Consider the following 24652-nt stretch of genomic DNA (forward strand, 5'->3'; position numbering starts at 1 on the left):
TTTCTTTGCCTTTTGTCAATTCACAAAATAATCGTAATCGTATTCGAAAATCGGATTTTGAGAGAAAAAAATCGAGATTTTATTTTTGGGCATAATCGAACAGCCCTATTAGGGATGTGAAACAATTAATATGCCTTCAACGACAAGAAAACAAATGGCGCATACCTCCATATGCATATTTGGAGCAAGCTATCAAATTCCATGAAATAATTCAACTTTTAAACTAAAAGCAGTCGTCAGTCTCTCCATTCTCCACTTAAGCCTGAATTATGGTGCCGCGTTAAATCGACGCAGCGCTTACGCCGTAGGCTACGGCGTACCATACGGCGTAGGCTCTGCGTCGACTTAACGCGGGACCATAAATCAGCCTATAGGAGGAAGAGGAGGAGGTCCCTGCACTTGTCGTGCAGCCTGCTCTTTGCAGACGGTCCCTTGGCCGCTGGAGCTGCTGCAGCGGAGCCGCATCCTCGCAGACCAACCCCGCCGGGAGGAAGCCCTTCACCGCCTCACGGGAACCCAAGCAGCCTCCCGCTCGAGTACGTGGATCTGTGAGTCTGGTCGCCTTAACCTGACCTGTGGGATTGACGGATGGCGGGACGTTTCTCTGCGTGGTCCTCGCCTCCATCTTCGCTGCCGTAGAGCCGTGCAGACATGAGCGGCTCGCAGAGCTGAGGAGAAGTGTGCGCCAACAGGTTGGAGGACGTTTCCCCATCATCATCACACACTGTTCTGTGTAAAATGTTCTTATTCCAATGAGAGAGAGAGAGAGCACCGTCTACTTTAATTTCCTTTTCACTGCAACGAATCCAAGATCCGTATTGGCGACATTGGGACTCATTTTAATAATGCAGCTTCTATTTAAAACACAGCATGTTTCTGTTTCCTCTTGCCAAAATCAATAGTGTAGAATTACATTAAGGCAAGCCATTAAATAAAGTTCAGCCGGTTTAAGACTCTACAGCTTACTAAACAGTGTGTAGTATTATACTGTGTATTATAAGTGCAATGGAGATTCTTGGTGGTGTTTATTCACTTTATTTGACCTTTGAGCACATGTTTTTGACAGAACATTGAGTCAGTAAAGGTTAATAATTGTGGAAGCAAAAGACGGAACATTACAGATCTTAAACTAACAGCACACAAAGAAAACTGGAATAACTGTGTTTTAGTGCAGCCTTAAATACATCATTATTTTAGTTTAATTTAGATGCATTAGACCCAGCAGCACTAGGAGAGCATTGAGAGGGCAGAGCCCCCAAATGGTATGGCTCATGTATTTTATAAATACCAGAAACACAAGTTATCCAGAGCTTTTTAAAATAAGATAATCTTTTATTTCTCCCTCAATGGGGAAACTCACTTTATAGCAGTATACTTAACACACACATGCAGGGGAGGGGTAAAAAAAAAGTAAAATATATATATAATTATGAGATATAAACATTATATACAGTAAATTGCATTGGAACAAACAAGACTGTCAGAACAGCTAATGCTCGACTGCAGCACACGTTTGCCGTGGACCTGTTAACCCCGACTGTACTTCCTCTTTGTGCCGTGCTCCGATCAGCAGCAGGGGAGCTGACAGTAAATGAGAGGCCATCACCATGCCCCCGGGGAAGTATGGGATGCAGGAGGAGTGGGAGAAGGAGGGGGACCAGGAGATCAACATGGACTTCCTGCTGCCTACTGGGATCTTCCTCAAATTCCCAGTGTCCCGAAACGACACCATCAGAACCATCAAAAAAGTACGTCTCCTCACATTACCACCTAATGATCGATAGCTGACCTCAAAGATCGTTCAAGCCCGGTTTTGTTTTTCACTGATGCATGAGGGGAGCTGCAATCGTATGCTGTGCATCTATCATAAGAAAGCAGTGTATTTCTAACAGACTTTAATTGATTGACTGCAGGCCTGCAGTGAGGCTCAGATGACCGCAGTTGCAAAAATACGTTACATCTTCAACACATTTTTGAACCGATCATTTGACCTTTAATTCTGATATTAAAGCCATTATAACACACCAGAGCCCGAACAGGGCTTGCTGGGTTTGATGCAGCTATTAGAGAGGGAGTTATTTCTTCTCGAGTGCGGCCAGCTCTCTGCTGAGGCGGATCTGCTGTGAAGTGTGACTCTGCCAACAGTCCTGCCTCTTCATGCTGTTTGATTTTAGCCGTGTTAAGTACTGAGTCTCTTGGAAACCGTGAAGATGATTAAAAGATGAAATGCCTTTCTGGTCATGGTAATTCGCTAGGAGGTTTTAATAAATGTTCCCCAAAAAAATTTGTCAGGGTCATTTTCTTGCTCGAGGACGTATCTGGATCTGTTGCAGATTTGCTGCTCTTCAACAACACTCGACTAGAGGGTTTCATTCTGTTATAATTCTCTTTTTTTTTCTTTTTTTTTTTCATTTTAGATTATATTTCTTTAATTAAAATGTTCCATAAAGCAGTAGCAGGAATGGATAGTGGGAGCTCAGTTTTTGGCCAACAGGTATTTCCATTGAGTTATCAATGTTTGCTGATGCTTTTCTTGTCATTTATCAGAATTTACATTTAAATAAAACGATAAATAAATGCATGCATACAAGTTATGATGTTCCACATCACAACCTGGTTGATGCACAGGGTGCTATAGACATTTACAAGGTGTCTAAATACTTATCTGGGATATTTCTTTATTTTATTTGATGTGCCATTCACCCCTCAAATAAATATTTACAGACATTAAAAATGTAATATGTTTGAATAACCATAGAGAAGTAAATCATCTGTTTTGAATCAATGTAATACAGTTGCAACAATATATTAGGCAGTAATGTTGTTAATAAACTCAGAAATAACCCTGTCCCACAACATTTTACACAATAGACCATCAGAAAGCAGACACTGTTTTAATCATCTTAGATTATATTTCTTAATGAAAACGTGCCATAAAGCAGTTGCAGTCATGGATAGTGGAAGCTCAGTTTAGGCCAACAGGTATTCCCATTGAGTTATTGATGTTTGCTGACGCTTTTCTTGTCATTTTATAATTCTCTTTTTTAATTATTTTCGAGTCCTTTTTCAAACTCTGCAGAGGGAGGAATCTGTAGGCTACACGTCATGAAATCTTGTTTGTGTTTTTCTTCATTTCAGATGGTTTGGAAAAAGGCCAGCAGTGAGGCTTTGTTCGATGGTCTTGGTGACCCTGACGGCTATGTCTTCACCTGCATCAACCACACGGCGGAGAGGGAAGAGCTGGAAGAGGAGTCCAGGCGGATACGTGACGTCAGGCCTTTTATGTGTGTGCTGAGGCTGGTGGCGAGGGAGGGTGACCGAGTAGAGAAACTCACCAATGCCCAGATCAGCCTGCTGATTGGCAAAGGTAAGCAGCGTCTCCTAAAGAAGTTTTAAATGCAACTAAAGTCCAGTTGTCCTTTTTGGAAGCTGAACGGAGCATTTTAGACACTAGCTGACAAGACCTGCTATATTGTACTGTGCAGAATGACAGTTAGTTTCAGCATAAAGTCACATAGACCCTTTCTAGTCATCTTAGAAAATAAAATAAACAAGCGTAACATTGATTCTTTAATTCTTGGATTATATGCTTGCCTGAGTTTCAACCAGGGAGAAGAATCTCCAAATAAACGTAACACTTCTCCCCAAACTTTCAGGTCTGCATGAGTTTGAAGCCCAGAAGAGTCATGAGGTGGATGAATTTCGAACTAGGTTGCGCACATTTTGCGAAGAAAAGGCTCAGGAGCGGCAGAATTTGCCGTGGAAACAGTGGATGGAGTACAGCTTCTCGTGCGACCTGGAGCCGCGCTGTTTCTCACCGGCTGCTGGCCGGTTCAAGTCAAAACACAACAAGCTTTTCATCAATGTCAAGTTTGAGGCTTCCGATGTGAGTTGCTCTGCTTTAGTGATTGTAATGAGTCATGTAGTCAAGATGTTAATGTTATTGGTTAAAGGAGTGGTAATAGTGAAGCCCACGGAGAGCACAGTACCTTTGATTGGAAAAATGGTGATTCCACCTTGTGTTGACTGATTGTGGAAGATGCGTTCAAGTAACTGTGCGCACCTTTGGAAATCCCCCTCCTACTGTGCAAACACTACATTCAAAACAACACTCGGGCAGAAAATCCAATGACATTCAAAGCTTAATTTTGTGAGGTTTTTATGTAAATCTGGCTCCTTTTCTTTAACCACCTTACCTGTGGCTCTTCCAGGAAAGTTTCGTGCTGCAGCAGGACCCCCAGGACCTCCCGGCGACTCTGATGAGGAGCGCCCTGAAGAAGAAGGCCACCGTCTTCCGCTCAGTGCGGCAGGAGCCCGAGGACTACGTCTTACAGGTCAACGGGCGATGGGAGTTCATCTATGGGAAACACCCGCTGAACCAGTTCAAAGTGAGTTACTGACGTCACAATGAAAACTAGACACATTTATCTTAATGTGTCAAAATCAATTTTCTGTTAAAGAACAGTGAGTTCACATGGTTTTGGAAGTCTGATCAGAAAATAAAAAAAATTTGTAGTGACGTTGTGAAAATCAGCTTTTCTCATCAACATCATTATGAAACACGTTTGCGTAATGCCAGTCCGTTGGCTTGTTTGGCATGCACTGAACAAAGAATAAGCAGGTGTTTGGCTAGCACATTAGACCTTTTGGGGCTTTAAAGACACAGAAACTGAAACAGATTGTGTCCACCTGAGGGTAACTGGAGGTGCGGCAAAGCAAAATTATGAACAGGCTCCTGAGCTTAATATGGACTCTTTTAAGGGCACCTTAGTTCACAGTGAGTTAATATTAACATTGACTCGTGAGACACTTTTGTCCGTCTTTGGCCGTGTTTTTCTTTGCATGACTGCTTTCACGAGGCAGCACAATGAGCAGATAAGAGAAGGAGATACAGCGGTATTTTTTTTTTATTGCAAGGTATTAAGTATTGGCTGGCTAAATCTTTAGTTCAATTTATTCCAAGGACTCAGTTTTATAAGCTTGACAGAGACAATTGTTGCGTTTGAATTCCACTCACAAGTTTTTCGGGGTTTGCTGCAGAGTTACTCCAGTTTAAAAAAAAAAAAAGTTTTTTTTCCAACATTCTCCTTTGTAATAAAGAAGCATTTTTCAGAGCAGCTGGAAGCCTCAATCAGTCCTCTCTGACATCGCTGAATACCTGCACAGATTTGCAGCAGTGCCATTTTTTATTATTTTATTTTCATAGCATTTTATACCTCCAATTTAGAAATATCATCTGGTTCCCTTCCCTTTGTTGCATCAAATATGACAAAAATAATTTAAAAGAACTTCAGAATTAACATCAATCCCCTTTAATCAGATAGAGTTGCAGTAATCTTAGCGTTGCTACTTAATGCTTTTACAACGTTTCAGCTGGTCTCCTGCCTCTGCAGGTGGTCCAAAATTGCTGAAATGATTGTCAGATCAGAAGAGCGGGGGGTAGGAGAGTCAGGAGTCTCCACGGTTGATTCTGAAACTCCAGTTACCTGCGGGAGTGAGTCATATCTGTCGAGCAGCCTTTCAGAGAGGAACCGCATCCATCCACACATAATGAGATTTTGACTGCATTAACCTACAGCAAATGAACAGCATTCAGGAGTTAGCCGGTGCTATCGGGACGCTGGGAAATGTCTGTGGGTTAGCCGACTGATGGCTGTACCAGTAAGCAAAGATTGCTCTCTTATGTCCCTGCTCATCTCCTGTCCCTCTCTCTCGTCGCCCCCCCCCCCCCCAGTACATCGTGCTGTGTTTGAGAAATGGCCAAACCCCTCAGGTCACCATGGTGCACTACTCCACCATCAACAAGTACCAGGAGGAGCAGGGCCAACTGTCCAACCAGATGTACAAAGGTCGCGCCCAGTCCGGACCCCCTCCTCTGCCCCAGAAGAAGGTGAGAAGTCTTCTGTTAGCCGAGATGGACGTTTTTCTTATTCTCCTTATCACAAACCCTCCAGGGACATTGTCACATGTAGATCATTTAAAATTAAAGCATAAATAACAAAATAGTAGTAACCAGATTATTTTAAAAGAGATTACCGTATTTTCTGGACTATAAGCCGCACCTGTATATAAGCTGCATCCGCTCTATTTAAAAAAAAAAGATATGCAAGCCGCAGATATTTCTGTTGTTAGATTAGATATTTACTACATGTACAGAAGGATTTTGAACTGTAAATGATGTACATGTTTGTACCTAAATAGATCCTTTCCTAACAGTGTCTTTTAACACGGCAGCAACTTTGCTGATTAAAACGGGACAGAACCAAGAGAAAATAACCGGTATTTATTTATCTATTTATCTGTTTGAAATCTGCTTCTACTTATATCTGCTAAAGAAGAAGTAGCGTATTCTTCTTTGCATTTATTTTGTCTTAGTTTTGATTGTAATACCGGTTAGAGCGCCCCGAGCGGTGGAAGAAAAATCCACAGAATAGCCGCACCTTTGTATAAGCCGCATATTTCAAAACCTATGAAAAAAGTAGCGGCTTATAGTCCAGAAAATACGGTATATAAATGAGCATCTAATAATGACAAAAAAAATGCCTCCCAATGAACTTTTAAGTACCCTGGAGGACTTTTGGGAGTTTCTCACAGTTTTAAGACGTTGTTCTCTCTTTTTTTTTTCTTTTGAAAGTGTAGGTTGTTTTTTCTTTTTAACCTGTTGCCAAAGGGGAAATTGTTGCAACAGTTTCATGACTTAAACTCCAGTGAAAGCTACAGTATATGAATGCAGTTTTAATGCGAGAGGAAGACATGTCATTTCCTTTCCTTTGACTCCTTCCTGCAACAGAACAATTCCTCCCTCTGGTCCATCAATGAGACGTTCTGCATTCACCTGATGCAGGGCAGCCGAGTCAATGCAGACGAGGGAATGAAGGTTGGTGCGGTTTTGCGTGGGTTTTCCCTCACCTTTCTGCTCAATGAAATGCGGCAGTCAGTTGTTTACCAGTTTTCACAATATCAGTTGTAGAAAACGAAGAGTTGACATGTAAAAAAGACAGTGGGTCACATGGTCCAGACCACACGTTTCCCATAATTCAAGAAGGCGGTTGGTTAAAACTTGAAAACAGGAAGTGGGGAGGGCCTATCTGGGTTTTGCATCTCATTCTGAGGCCTAGATTCTAAGAAAAAGAAAGACTATGCTCTCTTCCCTTCTCTCACTCACACACTTGTTTTTTTAAATTATAGTGTTACATGCACTTTGTTAAAATATGCCAGATGACAGTGTTTTCCCAGTTATTTTCTTGTGTAAATGATTGATAAATAGATGTTGCCTCATCTAGTATCTCCTTTAAGTGACTTTCTTTCTTTCTTTTTTCTTTTTTTTGCTTTCTCCAAAAAAAAAGAAAAGAATGACAATGCAAGGGCAAATAAGTCTGCTCTTTCAACTCTGTTCCATATGTAACTGTTTGTCTGTTTCAATTAGTTATTAAGTGGAAGTGTACTTCCGGCAGCTGTCTGACGGCATCGTGACTCATGGATAATTTGTCCTGTCACGTAATTATCAGTCCTATCTGCAGCTGGCTGGCTGGGGTTTAAAAAAAACACACACAACCTTGGCTCTTGTGTTTTGTAAATTTAGATTATCTTAATTGTGCAATGTGCCGAAGCTTGATGCTTCTATAATATGCAGTTATTATGACTCCACATTGCATTGTAATTCATCTCGACCAGTTTGTTATGATCATGTCGACCCTTTGACTCATATCTCAAGTGACACAGGAAGCTCAGAATCTATTGCAAACTCTGTAGATCTTCCACCAGTTGTCCTCAAGCAACGCTTTCACCTAATCATCGCTGCACGCTTCTTCTCCAGCTCGTGGTGCAGGCCGGTCTCTATAATGGGAGCGAGCTGCTCTGTAAGGTGGTCACAAGCTCGGAGGTGGCGGTGTGCTCCGAGCCGCTGTGGGATCAGAAGCTGGAGTTTGACATCAACGTGTCCGACCTGCCCCGCATGAGCCGCCTTTGCTTCGCGCTCTACGCCATCATTGAGAAGAACAAGAAGCCCCGGGGCACCAAAAAGAAGAATAAGAAAGCGGTGAGTCCTGTAAGAGACCGTTTCGGGGGGGGGAGCTGAAGTGTACAACTTGTTATTGAGCTGGATAGCTTTCAGACTGGTGGGTGTGAATTTGTTAGCAGGCACAAACAGATACAACAGTTTCCTCTCCAGTGTGTAAGTGTGGGCGGTGAGTGTGTGGGTGTGTTTTTGCTGTTGCGTCTGGTTGTGCAAGTGCGCTCAGTGGCAAGGCTGCGGTTAACATTTCATCCGCTTTAGCCCTTTTATCTGCTCGTCACTCCAAGGAAGGAAGCAGTTGGAAAGCATTTTCAAGGAATTTCAAACTAATCTTCAGTCGTTATTGCAAGTTTTGACATCAAGTTTAAAACATTACAAAGCAGCCTTTTCAGAATTTCATTAGGCGTGTAAATGGCAGAAAGATGCGCAGCTGAAATGTGGGCGGTTTTCACTGAGATTGTTTTTGCCTTCTTTAATTATTGAGCCCACAGAGACGTAGGACAGTTCAGATTTAAAAGCAGTATCATCAGCATAAAATTAGATTAAAGACACGGTTGTTGAACGTGGACATGGACATGCTTGATCTGAAAACTATGGGATGAACATTTATACCCAAGATGATCCACAAAAGTCAGTCTCAAGATACACTAATCAACAGTCTATATATACATTTACATGTTAGGAGCGTTCTCAAGTAAGCACACATGACTAGGTTAAACTCCTAGGTGAAATTAGCTGTTTAAAGATCAAAGTGAACATTACTTATTCACAATTGTATTTGAAGCTTTTGCTAGTTGTTTAAAGACTCATGTTTGGGGTTCACACTATGGTCAACGACATCCTGCAAGAGCATGAATTCAGTTTGTCTGTTATATATCTCTATTGCTTTAATCAAATGACTGCATCAACAAACAAACAAAAAAAGCCTGAAGTAAACATTGCATATATAGTTAATTGGATTTATTTGTTTTCTTTAACTTAGCCGCCCATCTGTCACTCTCTACTGCTCCTGCAGTCTGCTCAACCCTTTTTTGGGGGGTAGGGGAGTGCTATTCCATCTGAATCAATGGCAACAAAGCTTCTACACTGCACATTTCTAAGAAAGCTTTTGTTGTTTTAAGCCTTTTTTATTTTAGACTATTTTGCTCAGGAAAAGCTTTCTTACCCCATTGGGATAGCTATGTTTGCTTAAAATAAACCAATTTTGACTGGATTTAGGAATATTAGGTTACTTTTGGAGGGGCTGTTTTTGCAGCGTGGCTCTTACCCAGCTGCTTTGCTTTCAGCTGTCTGGGTAAACAAAGCAAACACTGCGGAATAAGGTTGTTTCCTGTCATGAGCTTAAGGCTGAATTACTCTCCGAAGTGTGGCCGAGTTTTTATCGTCTTTGTGTTAAATGTGATGGAGATTCTGAAGGTTGTTCTGTTCATGTTTTACTGCGTGTGCATTTTTTAAATTCTGCTGGCACCTGGCCTTTTTTGTAACAGCCTGACAGGTTGTCTCTGAGTAGGGCATCAGGCCATTTACTGATGTGTGTATATATATATATATATGTATACGGTGTATATATACATATACGTGTGTGTGTGTGTGTGTGGGTAATCTTTTTTATATTTTGTTGCTAGTGGCCTTTATTGACACGAAATGGGTATAGAGAGAGAGGGGAAGACATGCAGGAAAGAGCGAGAGGCCTCTAACCTGCGCCGGCTGCACGAGGGCGACAGCCTCTGTAAGCGGCACCCGCTCAACCCCCCGAGGTATCGAGGGGCAGTTTATATATTTTTAGATGGTTTAAATGGAAGCAAAGTAAAATATCTTTGAAGATTAATAACTATGGACATGGGAAAGTAAAATATGAATAAAACAGTGCAAAATGTCTAATTTGTCTCAAATACAGTTAATTGATTTAAAAAAAACAACCTTATATTTTAACAATCAAATAAGTCATTCTGACAAAATGGAATGTGTTTTAGATATACTAAGTTGCATGATCCCAGCTTTTGTAATGTGAGGATTAGTTTCTTTTCTCTGTTGCAACAAATCATAAGATGTTAGTGACAGTTTTTAATTTAATTATTTTGTGGGAAGATACTGCCTAAAAAAAAAACCTACTGTATGTGTCAGACACATCTATAACATTATAAGCTACACAAATATTACTTTTTCACTTATTTGGATAAAAATAATATGCACTTTGCATATTTAGTACAGTTGCGGTCAAATCAAATTCCCCCACAGAAAAGGAAGAAAGTGTCAGTAAGTGCCGCTGTGTTGTAGATGGTCGCTCCTAAATGTGACGCTTTACCTGCTGAATTTAATCAGAGCTCACATGAAGGACCTTAATCTTTAAACAAAAAAATGATCCATTTACTTTAGCTGTTTATCTTCCATTTCATGTTGGCATTAAAAAAGGCATTATCCATCTATTATCAACAAGTAAACTAACATTGACGTACTGTATAGCAGAAAATATTAAATGTTTAGAATTTGTTTAAATTTCTCTCACAAGGTGAATGCCTAAATTCTAACAGGTGTAACATAATCATCCATAACATCTAATAAGTCATTTCCAACCTCTTACTGCGGTGAGTAACGATAATCAGTTGCGATCTGCGGGACGTTGAGTGAAGGGTTTTTCCTCTTGTTGTTTACTTTTTTCAAATCCCCTTCAACAATAGCGTGAAGCCGCACTGTAAAGACCCCCTCTACACCCCCTCAGCAAACAACAAATTCCCCTTTTGTGCAGCTGTGCTCTCAGTCTGGTTTGTTTTTGACAGCTGTGGGCAGCGTGTTTGGGCGGTCAACCCTAACACGCTGCTCAGGTGTGTTTTTTCAAACAACTTCTGCTTTCTGAACCACTTCTCTTTTCTGTTGCCTGGAAGAGAAGTCCTGCAGCCAGACGGCGTTGAGACAAACGGAAGAGGAGCTATTTTAGCTTTTCTTGTTATGTGCGTCGCCTCAGTTTTAAACTGGGTGTTCTCAGTTCATGCTGTAAATAATTGGAGTTATTTTCATACCGACTGACTGCCTGGAACTGAGTTCCATTTATGTAGCAGGATATATTTTTTAGGAGCGGCAATGCTCTTTTTTCCTGTGAATGGTTTACCAAGACACCAACAGGCTGCAAAAGTCACGTTTTGAGAGACTCCCGGTCTTCGTCTTGGTCAGCATCTCTTTTTCACGGGTCAACAATGAGCGGACGATTTTTTTATAAAGAGACTCACCACTTGGATGCACAAATAACTAATGAGAGCAGGACAGCGATATTTATATCATATTTTCACATCTTTGAGTAAGACATGAAGCCTCACATAATCCAGTTACAACTACAAATACAACATTTTGGTAAATACACCATCTAAGCAGCTTAAAATATTGACAAATCTAATGTTATTCCCCGATCACTGACAACATCATGATGATGTGAACATTTTTTCACTCAGAGTTCAGAATAGCAAACCATGCAGCCTGCAGTCTCTGCTATCCTCTATTGTTGGTGAAGATAATTTATGCAATTGATTATAGTTCTTAAGAAGAAAAGAAGAAGAATTTGCCCAAAATCTGTATTAGCAGGTCAGGCTTATAAGAAAATCGGGAAAGAAAATGCAACTGGTGCACAAGTCAAAGCCCATTATGGACATGCTAATAAGGTCAAAACTTTGCTTGATTTGCTTGATATTTAACGATTTTTAGTTAAATCTGGTAGATGTGGAACCGATCAGATCAGATATAAGTATCAGGGGCTGATGCTGACGTAATGAAGAACATTACGACCAATAAATTAATAAATAAACTCAAATTCAAACCTTTTAGGTTTTTAATGGTGAAATACCCCAATTTGATTTATCTTGTTAATGACAATTATTGCTGTTTTAACTCATTTGAAAGGTTTGTTAATGTAGACGTTTATTTCTTTGACGACTTTTACACTTAAATTGCAAATATTACATTTGAAAACGACAACAGCCCACCTCTGATATCAGAATCGTTATATCTCCAAATCAGATCGCAACTTTCAAAAAGCGGAGCGTGCATCTGTAATATCTGATAAATGTTATATGAATGAGTTGGCTGTGAAATAATTGACCTTATAGTTTAGAGAAAAACATGGAAAGAAGGACTTAATTTGAACTCAAATAAACTACTTTTGTTGTGAATAAGCAAAAACTTGACTTTTGTAGATATTAGTTTAGAGAGAAATGGATGTTGAGGACTCAGAAACCAGGACGATTTTGCAGCATTGCTATTGCAGTCTACAAAGCGAACAAACAAACCTCATCTTTCCTGGCACTCTCTCTGTTTTTTCAGGACTGTCCGATAGCCTGGGTAAACACCATGGTGTTTGACTACAAGGACCAGCTCAAGACGGGAGAGTTCCTCTTATCCACATGGCCCTCTGTACCTGGTATTTTATGCCTTTTCTTTCTTTTCTCAAAAACACCTCACATACTCGCTGCCACATCCGCGGTGCTGGAAACACTTATGGCGCTTTTCCACTAGTACCTACCTACTCAGCGCGACTCGACTCGCCTCCGATTTGCGCTTTTACACTACGGGTCGATGCGGGTGGAGGCGTGCCGAGTAGATACTTTTTCTGTACCTATTCTGCCGAGGTTGTAAGTGTGCTGAGTCGGCCCTGTATCTGACGTCATCACAATACACGCCACCGATTGGTCGGGGGTCGGGGCCGTCAGACATTTGAGTCAGGAAGCGGGAATCAGCGCAAGAGCGGCTCGCGGCGATTTTATTCAACAGGCAACGGTAGCGCAAACGTCTGTTTCGTGATCCAACTCTGAGGTGCAGATGTTCATAAACCTGGTGGCTGAGGAGAGAATTAAAAAGGGATCTAGACGGGCGATAAGGAACGACAAGATCTACCAGGAGCTCTGTCACTTCATAGCTGCTCGCGGCTCCCAACGGACTTTTCATCAGCGTCGACACAAACAAACAAAAAAAGCGTTGCCGCTTGAAGCTTCTTTCACTCTTATTTTTTAACTTGATATCGAACACAAGCCACAGACCAAGCAGCACATATATCATCTCCTCCAGGTTCTACATCTTTAGTGTTGTTGTCTTCTCCGTTTAGATCACACAATCAAATATGTCACAGCAGCTTCGCTCCAACCCGCCCACTTCTCATCTGGGTGTTGAAAATAAATGAGGACAAGGCGAGTGGAGGTGATACGCGGCGTGACGAGTCGAGTCGCGCTGAGTAGGTACTAGTATAAAAGCGCCATTACAGTCGTCTAAAACACTAACATGTGGCACCTTAACCAAAAAAAACACCTCAGATGCATATTTTGTGTTTTCTGATGCATGAAAAAGCCCTTTTGAAACATTGAAAGACCAATTTTTTTCAGTTTCATAAGCATATCCGTTCAGTACACTGTAGCTACATTTAATCTTTTTATCTTTCTGTTTTTGACTTCACCGGTTTGACCCAGCAGTCTGCTTTAGCTAAAGGAAAGGGATTTTAGGATGACATGGTGCCGGTATGTGGACGAAACCCTTGAGAAAACCTTTTCATATTTGGCATCTTCATCACAGATGACAAAAGTGACCTGTTGAACCCGATGGGAACGGTGGAGAAAAACCCCAACGTGGACAGTGCCGCTGGGCTTCTCATATGCTTCCCCAACATCCGGCCGCACCCCCTCTATTACCCTGCGCTTGAGAAGGTACTTTCTCCTGAAAGGAGGTATTTGGCCAAATAAGGAGACTGAACTCTGCAGATGAGTAAAAACAAAATAAAACTAAAGAAAAACATTATGAATCTGTTTTCAGATATGTCACAAGGAGCAGAATGGTGATGTACACTTTTGTTCCAAAGACGAGGTGAGACTCCACGGTTCATGTAGCAGGCGCATGAATACGATGATTCTTGCCGTTTTTACGAATTTTGTGTTTTGGTTATTTTGCTTCCCGTAGTACATGAAACTAAAAGAAATCATGGACAACAAGAACAGCGTGGAGTTTTTCGAGGATGAGAAAGAGCTCCTGTGGAATCTCCGCACGGACGTCCGCGACATTTATCCTGAAAGTCTGTCCAAGATGCTCCTCATCACTAAGTGGAATAAACGCGAGGATGTAGCACAGGTAAATAGTTTGTCTTCGGTTTCTGTAAACCCATCTGAAAGTGTTTGATCAGTGCATGAAAACAGATGACATATTAACTAAGTTGTAGGTTTGGAAACCTAGAAGAGAACCTCTAAATGTGTGCATTTACACAAATACGTTTCAGTTCTACCTTCTATAAAACGCTCTTCTACAGAGGGATACACACACTCTTGGTGCATTTTTGTTAAAATGTCATAATGGAAAGTGAAGAGTAACCATCATGAGGCTGTAAAAGACAGAAAAAAAAAGTTTTCAGCTTTAGAAATAGAGGATCAGAGATAACTGGGGACTTGGACAGTGATAATCAGCCGAATTAGTTCGGCTCAGCTTTCTGCTTTAGGCTCTGCACCCACATAAAAGCCTGGCACGAGTCTTTGATGTTTGTTTCACACAAAATTCCCCTATCTCCTGACACTTCACTTATAAGAAGAGGAGGTTGTGTCATTACGGAGATAATTAGAAGAAAAGAATGGCAGTAATATATTTTAACGAAATGTAATATCACAAACTAAACACTATGACACTGCACATATAGGCGAAGCATTTAAGCATTTTTGGGTTGGATTTTAACATCCGGCTCTCTGATCACTAGTGTCATCAGAAAACCCCTTACAAAAAGGATCTGGAACTCCAGTTCATAGCCATTTCCACTTTTGCAGAACATACCGAACCAATCCCAACAAGGTGGGGGTGGGCTTTATGCAATGACTCATTCAGGAGCTTCCAAGAGCCACTGTTTAAAAAAAAAAAAGAGGGATAAAAAATCAAGATGGTTGCAGAATTGCTAATGACACCTTGGATCAATAGGTTTTACTTCATTCCTGCTTCACTACACGCTATTTTGGATGCCAATAATCAAAGTCAATGGAAAAATTAAGGCTGAGACCAGTGGAATAAGACTACTTCTTTGCCATGCTAAACGATCAGGTTTCTTATCACCTCAGCTACAATTACAAACAAGAAAAAAGGTTTATTTACAATATACGACAGTTTTCTTCAATCCAGGTCCTCTGGGCTCACTGCCCTTCATACTTTAGATGTTTCTCTGCCCTAACACACCTGATTCAAATGAAAGGGTTGCCATCAGCACAGGTCTGTTAACGGCCCATTTATGTGTTTTAGATGTGCAGGGACGCATCTAAAACATGTACGGCCCTGGGTCCCGAGGACCTGGACTGAAGAACGCTGTTATGCTGGTTTGTTTCTAAGGTATCCAGCTATAATCAGGGACCTTTTGTGACCTTACTGTCATTCAACCTTTGAAGAATTTTTTTTCTTCTTCTACCTTTTTTCGCTCCTGCACTTAAGAGACTCATAAACCTCTAAAAAATCCTCCTCCATAGTCCTAACTGCTACTAAATGATGTTTTGTCAATATTCATCTGTAGAAGGATATGATCTTTCTTGTTAGGGGGAATTAAGTACAAAAAAAGGTACACAAAAGGTTTCCAATGTAGTCAAACACGTTTTTAATTGTGGTCAAATCCTCGCCTGATTCTTCTCAGATGGTGAGTTTACTGGGGAACTGGCCCGAACTTCCTGCCATTCTTGCTTTGGAGCTCTTAGACTACAGTTTCCCCGACCCAGCGGTCCGTTCTTTCACGATTAGATGCCTCAGGAAGCTCAGGTGCACAAATAATTTCACTATACACATGTTTGACCGCCATGTAGAATCAGATCTGAGTGCTAATAATGTCAACAACATTTCTCTGGGCACAGTAACGACGAGCTGCTGCAATACTTAATCCAGCTGGTGCAGGTCCTGAAGTACGAGTCCTATCTAGACTGCGACCTCACCAGATTCCTGCTGGAGAGGGCATTGTCTAACAGGAGGATAGGACACTTTTTCTTTTGGCACCTCAGGTGAGATGGAGTCTAAGAATTTTTTTAATTTTAAAATTTTTATATTTTCAAGTCATCAAATGCATCTGAAATGTTTTGTTTGACTGGAGGGTTTTTTTTTCTCCATTTATCGTAGGTCAGAGATTCACGTTCCATCTGTAAGTTTGCGTTTCGGCCTGATTCTGGAGGCTTACTGCAGGGGGAACATCCACCACATGAAGCTCCTGACCAAACAGGTGATCAAACGCTCACTCACGCCGACATGAACCCACTTAACACGTACGTCTGTGGTTCTAAACCTCAACCCGTTGCTTCTCAGAACGAGGCCCTGGGAAAAATGAAGGCCCTGAGTGACATCGTCAAGTCGGGCTCGCAGAAGATGACGGTGGAGGACCTGAAGCTTTGTATCAGACAGGAATCTTATCTGGAGGCCCTGTCAAACCTGATGTCACCACTCAACCCGAGCATCCTCCTCACTGAGATCAGGTTTGTGTCCACACACACACACACACACACACAACACACACATAAGTACACACACACACACACACACGTATATGCATTATACTGCCAAAATAACCTTCATTTCTCACCAGGATACTAAAGCTCTGTTAAAAAACACATGCACGTATTTAAAGTGGCTGTTTTTGCTGTTGCAGTGCAGATAAATGCAGATTTATGGACTCCAAGATGAAGCCGCTTTGGCTGATGTACAAGAACCCTTCAGCTCCAGGAGACATGGTGGGCATCATCTTCAAAAATGGAGATGGTGAGATGCAAGTTAATAGATCACAAGCAAATACTCAAGTCCAGACGGAAGCTGGAGTTGAATTTCATTTAACATAAAAATTAAGCTTAAGATAAAAATATGTGGGAAGGTTAAATATAACTGAAGCTCAAAAAGAAAACAATTGGAAAAAACAAAAAATAAATAAATAAACGGTTGAAAGTTTGTTAGCTGGTTATTCCCAAAGGCACAACCAATGGGAAAATTGGTAGCCTATTAGGTAATTGCAGCTATTTATTCTTAATATTTATGTTTAATTTATGATAGAGGTAACAAAGGGGCAGAGTTAAATAAGTTTTACTTCAACCTGCTCCTTTTCGGACACTGTTTTTTTTTTCCCCTGTTTGTATTACGTTTTTGTTGTTGTTGCTTTTTTTTCTGTATGTTTTGAATTTGTTTTAAAATCTTATATTTTTTTATGTGTTCGAAATAAACAATTCAATCAATCAATCAATCAAAAAGTTAAATGAAATGTATTTTTTCTACTTTCAACTGCTTTTAGATCTTCGACAAGACATGTTGACCCTGCAGATGATCCAACTCATGGAGAAGCTGTGGAAGAGCGAAGGCCTGGATCTCAGGTAGGAGCTGCTTTATTTGCCCACTTACAGCCGTTGAAGGAGAGGAGAGCTTCGATACAAACTAAACTCTGCGCTCACAGGATGATCCCGTACGGCTGCCTGTCCACCGGGAACAAAATGGGGCTCATCGAGGCGGTGAAGAACTCTGACACTATTGCCAACATCCAGCGCAACAGCAGCAACAGTGCAGCCACGGCCGCCTTAAAAAAGGATGCCTTGCTCAACTGGCTCAAATCTAAGAATCCCGGGTGAGTTGATGGTGAACGTTTTTCTCAGAAGCCTTAAAAATGTCAGCTTCTCTGGGCGCGATGACCCTCTTTAACTCCTGAAAACATAACCACAATTGTGTCAGCACCAACGCTCTATTTTGAGCTACAGGAAGGGTCACACAGCAGCAGGGGTGTTGGCACATCTACCTATAGTTATGTTTTTTTTGTGGGGGGGGTTTGCCCCAGTTCTACATTGAATCGCCTCGTGTGCTCCGAAGACGCCGCTGTCATAAGCCGTGTCCCAGTTGCAGCTTTGTTTTCATGGTGTATGCCGTGCTCACCTCAAAGACAGTAAAGAGGGAGGCGTGCGATTGTTGCCTGCACTTTCTGTTATCACACGTAACATATTGAAACTGAAAGAAAAAATAATTGATGGCGCCGTATAGGGATGGGCGGTATGGACTAAAGAATGTATCACGATAATTTCTGGCATTTATCCCGATAACGATAAAAATGACGATAAAAAAAATACCAATTCAATTGGAATTTTTCTTTCTTTCTTTCTTTCTTTCTTTCTTTCTTTCTTTCTTTCTTTCTTTCTTTCTTTCTTTCTTTCTTTCTTTCTTTCTTTCTTTCTTTCTTTCTTTCTTTCTTTCTTTCTTTCTTTCCTTCCTTCTTTTTCCCCTTCCTTCCTTCTTTCCTCCTGCTCTCTCCTTCCTTCCTTCCCTTCCTCTGTTCTCCCTTCCTTCCTTCCTTCCTTCCTTCCTTCCTTCCTTCCTTCCTTCCTTCCTTCCTTCCTTCCTTCCTTCCTTCCTTCCTTCCTTCCTTCCTTCCTTCCTTCCTTCCTTCCTTCCTTCCTTCCTTCCTTCCTTCCTTCTTCCCTTCTGCTCTCTCCTTCCTTCTTCCCTTCCTCTTTTCTCCTTCCTTCCTTCCTTCCTTCCTTCCTTCCTTCCTTCCTTCCTTCCTTCCTTCCTTCCTTCCTTCCTTCCTTCCTTCCTTCCGTCCTTCAGGTTGTGCGTGGATTTAACACAGAACCATAAATCAGTTTTACACAAAAACGTCATCAACGGGAATTTATAGTTTTTCCCGCGAGATGACAAATTCTTACCGTGGGGAATTTTTTTGACGGTATATCGTTAACGGTAAAATATCACCCATTCCTAGCGCCGTAATTGAAGAGGCACGATGTGGTGCTTAACTTTTCTTTATTTCCTCTGGAAGGGATACAAACAGACTGGTAAAGGGTGCATACGTACAGCACAAGAAGTGCTCTTTCAACGTGATCCGTCTGGTTTTATTTTTCTTTTCCTGCGCAGCATTTTCAAACAAATGACAAATCAAGACTAATTGCACTGATAAATTTAGCAACATTAAAGAGAGTAAATTTTGATTTGGTGCCCTGCAGTCTGAAGGTTTCATCTGTTCTAAAAGCTCTAAGGGAAGAAAAAAAGAAAAAAAGCAGACTGTTAGATATAATGAATAAGCCTTTGTGCGTCGCGTTGGCAACAAAGACTCCAGCTGACCGCACGACACCACAGAAAGGTAATCAACTTGAAATGCTGCAAAGCCTGAAACGGAGCAGGGAAAAGGAGTAAAAGCTTAACGCAGTGAGAGTCTAGACTATGAGAGGATATGACGGTCAGTCTTTAATCTGCCCCAGGAAGTCCTCTGTGAATACTTTATATTAGGCAGTATGCTACAGCAGTAAAGACAACCTTCCTCAAGGCTGTGTGTTTGTGTTTGTCAAATGCTTGTTTATAAGAGATGTTTACGTGTACTCTAATGTACCGCTTTCCTGTTTCTCTGGCTATTTTCATCACCAGGGACAAGCTGGATCAGGCAATCGAGGAATTCACGCTGTCCTGCGCCGGCTACTGTGTAGCCACATACGTTTTGGGCATCGGAGATCGCCACAACGACAACATCATGATCCGGGAAACTGGACAGGCAGGTTTACCGCACATGCCATTACTGCGCTTCTGTTTGCATGCCGTTACACTTTCCTTTGAGTTAATCAGAAATAACTGTGATCAGTGATTCAGAACCCTGCTGACCGTGATTTTAACCTTTGCTTTGTAGCTGTTCCACATTGACTTCGGGCATTTCCTGGGCAACTTCAAGCGGAAACTCGGGATAAACAGGGAGCGTGTGCCTTTTATCTTGACGTACGACTTCGTCCACGTGATCCAGCAAGGAAAGACGAACAACAGCGAGAAGTTTGAGAGGTGCAGTGACATTTTGTGACGTGTTTAATGCATTTCCAGGTCCTGTCACGCTCTCGTGACGGACGCCCACTCTTGTTTCCGTGCTGCCAGGTTCAGGGAGTGCTGCGAGCAAGCCTACAAGATCCTGTGTCGGAACGGGACGCTGTTCGTCAACCTCTTCGCTATGATGAAGGCGGCAGGGCTGCCTGAGCTCACCTCCTTCAAAGATATCCAATATCTGAAGGTATTTAACAGAAGAAATACTGCTGCCAATATTGATGAGGAGCATGTTGAGAATATTCACCCCCCTCCCTCCTTTTTTTTTTTAAGGACTCATTAGCTTTGGGCAGGTCTGAGGAGGAAGCACTGAAGAATTTCAAAGTAAAGTTCAACGAAGCTTTGCGGGAAAGCTGGAAGACAAAGGTCAACTGGATGATGCACTCAATGGCCAAAGATAATAGACCATGAGCCAAGAGCACTGCGCCAGTGAACTCACCAATAAAACTTTTATTTAAATTATGGCTGTGAAATGGGAGAAGATATGAAACATTTTGTATTACAGATGAGATGGCATTCAAAGCAAATGTTTACAAGTCGCCGGCCCTTTTTTTTTTTTCACTGAAGAATAACATCTAAGCAGAGGCTTCCAAAGATGATCGGATGACCACAACGCATCACTTCAAAACCAACGTCTTCACAAATGAGATCTGTCGCTCTCATTTGTCCTCCCGACTACAAGTGGAGGTCTTTGCTTTGGCAAGACCTCATCTCAAAACCAGGTCGTACATGTGTTTTTGATTCGTCAAAAAACGCTACTATTCATGCAGAGTGCCGTGAGTCACCGAAACACAAAGTTTGTCTCGTGGACTACATGACTCAGCAAAGGAGCAAACTGCAAAACTTTACTCATAACTCAGTCAGAGGATTCGACAACAAGCGAGTGGCGGTTTCACCTCCAGACTTTCGTGTAGCTCGCAAACCCTGGACGACTCAATGGTTTCCGCTCGTGTCAGCTGCCTCTTTGCAATAGTTTCTTTATGTATTTTTTTAACATATTTTATTTAAAATGGCTGATCTGAAGCACTTGAAAAGTCATAAAAGTTTGTTGTTTCTTTAAAAAAAAAAAAAAAAAGATGTGTTGGGTTTTACTGCTTTAATGTTGTTCATTGTTGCCTTTAAGTAGGGTACCTTGCCTCTCGCTTGCCGATACACTCGAAGTATTGTAATATTTTGGTTTTCTTGTAGGATGAGAACTTGTGTCTTTTATTTTGGTAACGTGCATGAGTACCAGGCTGCGTCGCCCAGCGGCTCTCACTGAAACGGCTACTGTGCATTAAAGGGGTCACTTGCCATTTCAGCTTTTTTTTTTGCTCAAACAAAAAGCACTTTGTTGGAGCTGGCATCCCCTTAAAACACTGGAAACAGGTGGAGTCACTTCATTTGGTTTTTATCAAAATTAAAAAAAGAAAAATAAATAATTTCCCTACTTAAACCCCTAAATGTCCCGACGTAAGAAGTCATGAGCTTCACACAACGAAACTTTGTGTCTTTCCCACTTCCCTCATTTTTTTTTCTTGGTTTCAATTTCTAAAATATACGAACAATTCTTATAAAACACAACCATTGTTTGTAGCCCCACATAGAAATGACCACATGCTCATTGCAAATACTCCACACGTATTTGGCCAGAACGGATAATATGCTACTGCTCATATGGCTCGGTTTGAAAGGATAGGTACTCTCGCAGAGATGCTGTGTGTGTGTGTGTGTGTGTGTGTGTGTGTGTGTGTGTGTGTGTGTGTGTGTGTGTGTGTGTGTGTGCGCGCGTGCGCGCGTGCGTGTGCGTGTGTGTGCGTGTGTCTATTTAAATTTTGCACTGACTTTTATTGTGTTTTTATCTTAATGTGCCAAGTGCCAAATAAGAGATTTAACGCTTATGTCAATCATGTTATACTTTGATATAGCTTATGCAACACAAAAGTGTTTCTTGAAATTTAATTTAATTTAATTTTGTTCTTTTAAAGATGAGGCTGTGTACCGTGTGATAACCTCAAGGTGCTTGCAGACTACTTTACATGCTGTATATCCTGCGGTCGATCCATCAAGGACTTCTCGTCTTAAGGGAAATTTTGTTTTTCATGGACTCCTATTTTGCTTAAAATGGTCTCATATCTTTATAATCATAATGACTCATAGACGGATTAGCTGTAGATGACACAGCACAGAGGTTTAGCTACTGAAACATTCACTGTGATTGTAAACATTGGTCATCACTTTTACTCATACGCGGGCTCCATTAAACACTGCTGCTTTGAGCCACAAGGCTGGAGTTCCCTCGCTCTGTCTGGAAATTGTGAAATATATTGCTGTTGTCTCTTGAGCTGGTTGTCGGCTGTGGCTATAATCAAACGGTACAAACCCATGAAGACCATGTGTTATATGTGTGCAGCTAAAGCAGATAGTCCGGTCTGTCAGCATAGATCAGGCGTCCACATGACAATCATCTCCATCCTCTTTTTACATTTGCTTCAGTCGATGTTCAGAGAGAAACATGTCCAATAAACACGTTGCAACCTCACCATCCTTCCTGTTTATTTGCAGCGTAAAAAACAGCTGAATAATTGGGTGAAAGCCAGAACCGCAAGGTCACCACCATTTTTCTTTTTTTTTTTTTTCCCCCTCTATATCTTCCTGTATTTTAAAATAGTGGCCTCTTGGGCAGATCTGTGGAAGTTTATATTACAGAGACCCTTTTTTTTTCTTACTTCAAATCAAAGTATGCAGCTTTAGACCATGCTGATTGTAGAAATCAGTAAAAATTTAACCAAAATGAAATGTATGCTTCAGGAAATTTACTTGCAAATGTTTTCTTTTCCTACAACTGACAGTAAAGTTGTAGAAAAAATGTTTACAGTAAAATGTCACAATAATATGAGTTGTTTTCTCTAGTTCTTTAATTTCTTTCTGTAAACTCTGTTTACATACATTTGGTTAGTATCGGGTAGATTTGCCTTCAAACTTTGAACTTGGCAAAAATATTTTGGGTAGACCTTCACGGGTTTATGTCAATCTCGTGCTAGAATTTTGGTCCTATTCCTCCCAACAGACATGGTGGAGCTGGATCAAGTTTGCAGGTCTTCTTGGGCACACATATCCTTTTAGTACCACCCACAAGTTTTTTAGGACTAAGGTAAGGGGCTTGTGTTAGTCACTCCAAATCTTAAAGCCGTCTTGCAGCTAACTTGGGTGTATGCTTGGGGTGATCCATTTACAAGATTCAGCCAAAGTTTGAACTTTTTGCTTAATGGCTGGAAATGTTGCTTCAATATATTTACATAATCATGATGCCATCTTTTTTGTAAAGTGGAACAGTCCCTAATGCAGCAAAGCACTCAAGCATCATGATGCTGCCACCCCCATGCTTCACAGGTAGGATGGTGTTCTAAGGCCTCCAAACATCTCCCTTTTTTCTTCCAAATATAATGATCTATATTTCCAAACAGTTCGATTCTAGTTTCATCACAGTATTAAAAAAAAAAAATTAATTAAAAAAAAAAAGTGCAGCTGCTTACTGTAATCTGTCTTTTTGATGTTGGTTTTGGGGCAGGCTTCCTCAAGTGTGTGGTTTTTCAGTACAGAACAGTTTTACTCACATCAGTGTGCCAATCAAATTTTTATATCCAAAACACCGTCGTAGTTTAAGACTGCAGTCAACATAGTGTATGTAAGGTTTTGACTTTTAAGAAAGTAATCCATATGTAAACATAATGTAAACAACTGATAGAAACTGTAATTGCAATTCAAATAACGTTGAGATGAAAATAGTTAAAAAATATCAGATCAAATGTTGAAGTTAAAATTCGAAATACATTTAGCTAAATCTTTCATTTAGTGCTTGCTGGGTGCTTAAAAAAAGAAGATAGATTACTGCCACACTATGCTGCATAAATCCCTTTTAACAACACTCTGTCAGCATTTGACAACTGAAAATGCTGATTACTTTAGGTACAAAATTTGTGGATGAAGCGAGAAAATTTGGTTTTTAGAAGTGTGCCTTAGCTCACACACAATGATTTTCACTTTCAAATAATGTCTTTTTTTTAATGTACTGCTGCCTTAGACATAAAAGATAACCGTCATCAGTTTGCAGCATCATCTTCTATCCCTTACAATGATATCTGATGATTCTCTGAATTTTCTGATATTAGGTTACATGGACAATGAAATCCCCAAACTCCTTGAACTTTCACATTAAATAAGAGTATTCTTAAATTACTACAAGACCATAGAATCTATTTTACTATAGAAGCTGTCGTCTTTTTAACTTATGAAAGACCCTGCCTCTTTTAGATGCTCTCTTTTTTTTCTTAAAAAAAAGATCCCATCATTCCTGTTGCCATATAACCTTATTAGATGCAAAATGGCACAATACACAACTTTTAAAGATTAAAAAAAAAAATGTGGGGGACACCAAAATTAAAATTAGATTAGATTAGATAGTCCTTTATTCATCCCTCAGTGGGGAAATTTGATTTGTGCAGCAGTAGTACACACAACACACACACATGCAGCAAAAGAAGGATAAAAAAGTAAGAAATATATAATTACAAAATATAAACAGTATATACAGTGGAATAAAAAATAAAAGTAGTGCAGTACGAGAAGAAAAAAAAATGCAAAAAAAAAGCAGGTAGGTATGGGAGGTATGAGGTAGGGAGATATTGCACACAAAATGTAAAAAAAAATATCATCATTTTATGTTCAAAGAATCATCCTGACGTACAGTATATCCTCAGAATGCTCACACAAAGAAAGTATCTGCATTTAAAAGACAAGGCAAGGCAAGTTTATTTGTATAGCACAATTCAACACAAGGTAATTCAAAGTGCTTTATCCAAC

At 40.7% G+C, this 24652-nt stretch overlaps 1 protein-coding gene across 2 annotated transcripts; it reads left to right on the forward strand.

Moving 5' to 3' along the window:
* The first annotated feature begins 452 nt into the window (after nt 1–452).
* Nucleotides 453–22595, forward strand: pik3cd (phosphatidylinositol-4,5-bisphosphate 3-kinase, catalytic subunit delta). Of its 2 annotated transcripts, none has more exons than XM_061736348.1 (23): nt 453–692; nt 1571–1748; nt 3139–3367; nt 3657–3886; nt 4212–4388; nt 5735–5890; nt 6791–6877; nt 7817–8038; nt 12323–12419; nt 13562–13692; nt 13799–13849; nt 13943–14110; nt 15636–15757; nt 15850–15993; nt 16109–16208; nt 16292–16458; nt 16632–16741; nt 17262–17340; nt 17421–17588; nt 19373–19496; nt 19629–19774; nt 19865–19997; nt 20084–22595. In XM_061736348.1, the coding sequence occupies exons 2-23, from the start codon at nt 1608–1610 to the stop codon at nt 20219–20221; spliced, it is 3120 nt and encodes a 1039-aa protein (XP_061592332.1). In that variant the 5' UTR covers nt 453–692; nt 1571–1607; the 3' UTR covers nt 20222–22595. The 2 variants fall into 2 exon arrangements, with proteins under 2 accessions (XP_061592332.1, XP_061592333.1); XM_061736349.1 differs by having other exon boundaries at nt 1574–1748.
* Nucleotides 22596–24652: the final 2057 nt, after the last annotated feature.

This window comes from Cololabis saira, chromosome 12, assembly GCF_033807715.1.
Source record: "Cololabis saira isolate AMF1-May2022 chromosome 12, fColSai1.1, whole genome shotgun sequence".
In the NCBI taxonomy this organism is placed as follows: domain Eukaryota; kingdom Metazoa; phylum Chordata; class Actinopteri; order Beloniformes; family Belonidae; genus Cololabis; species Cololabis saira.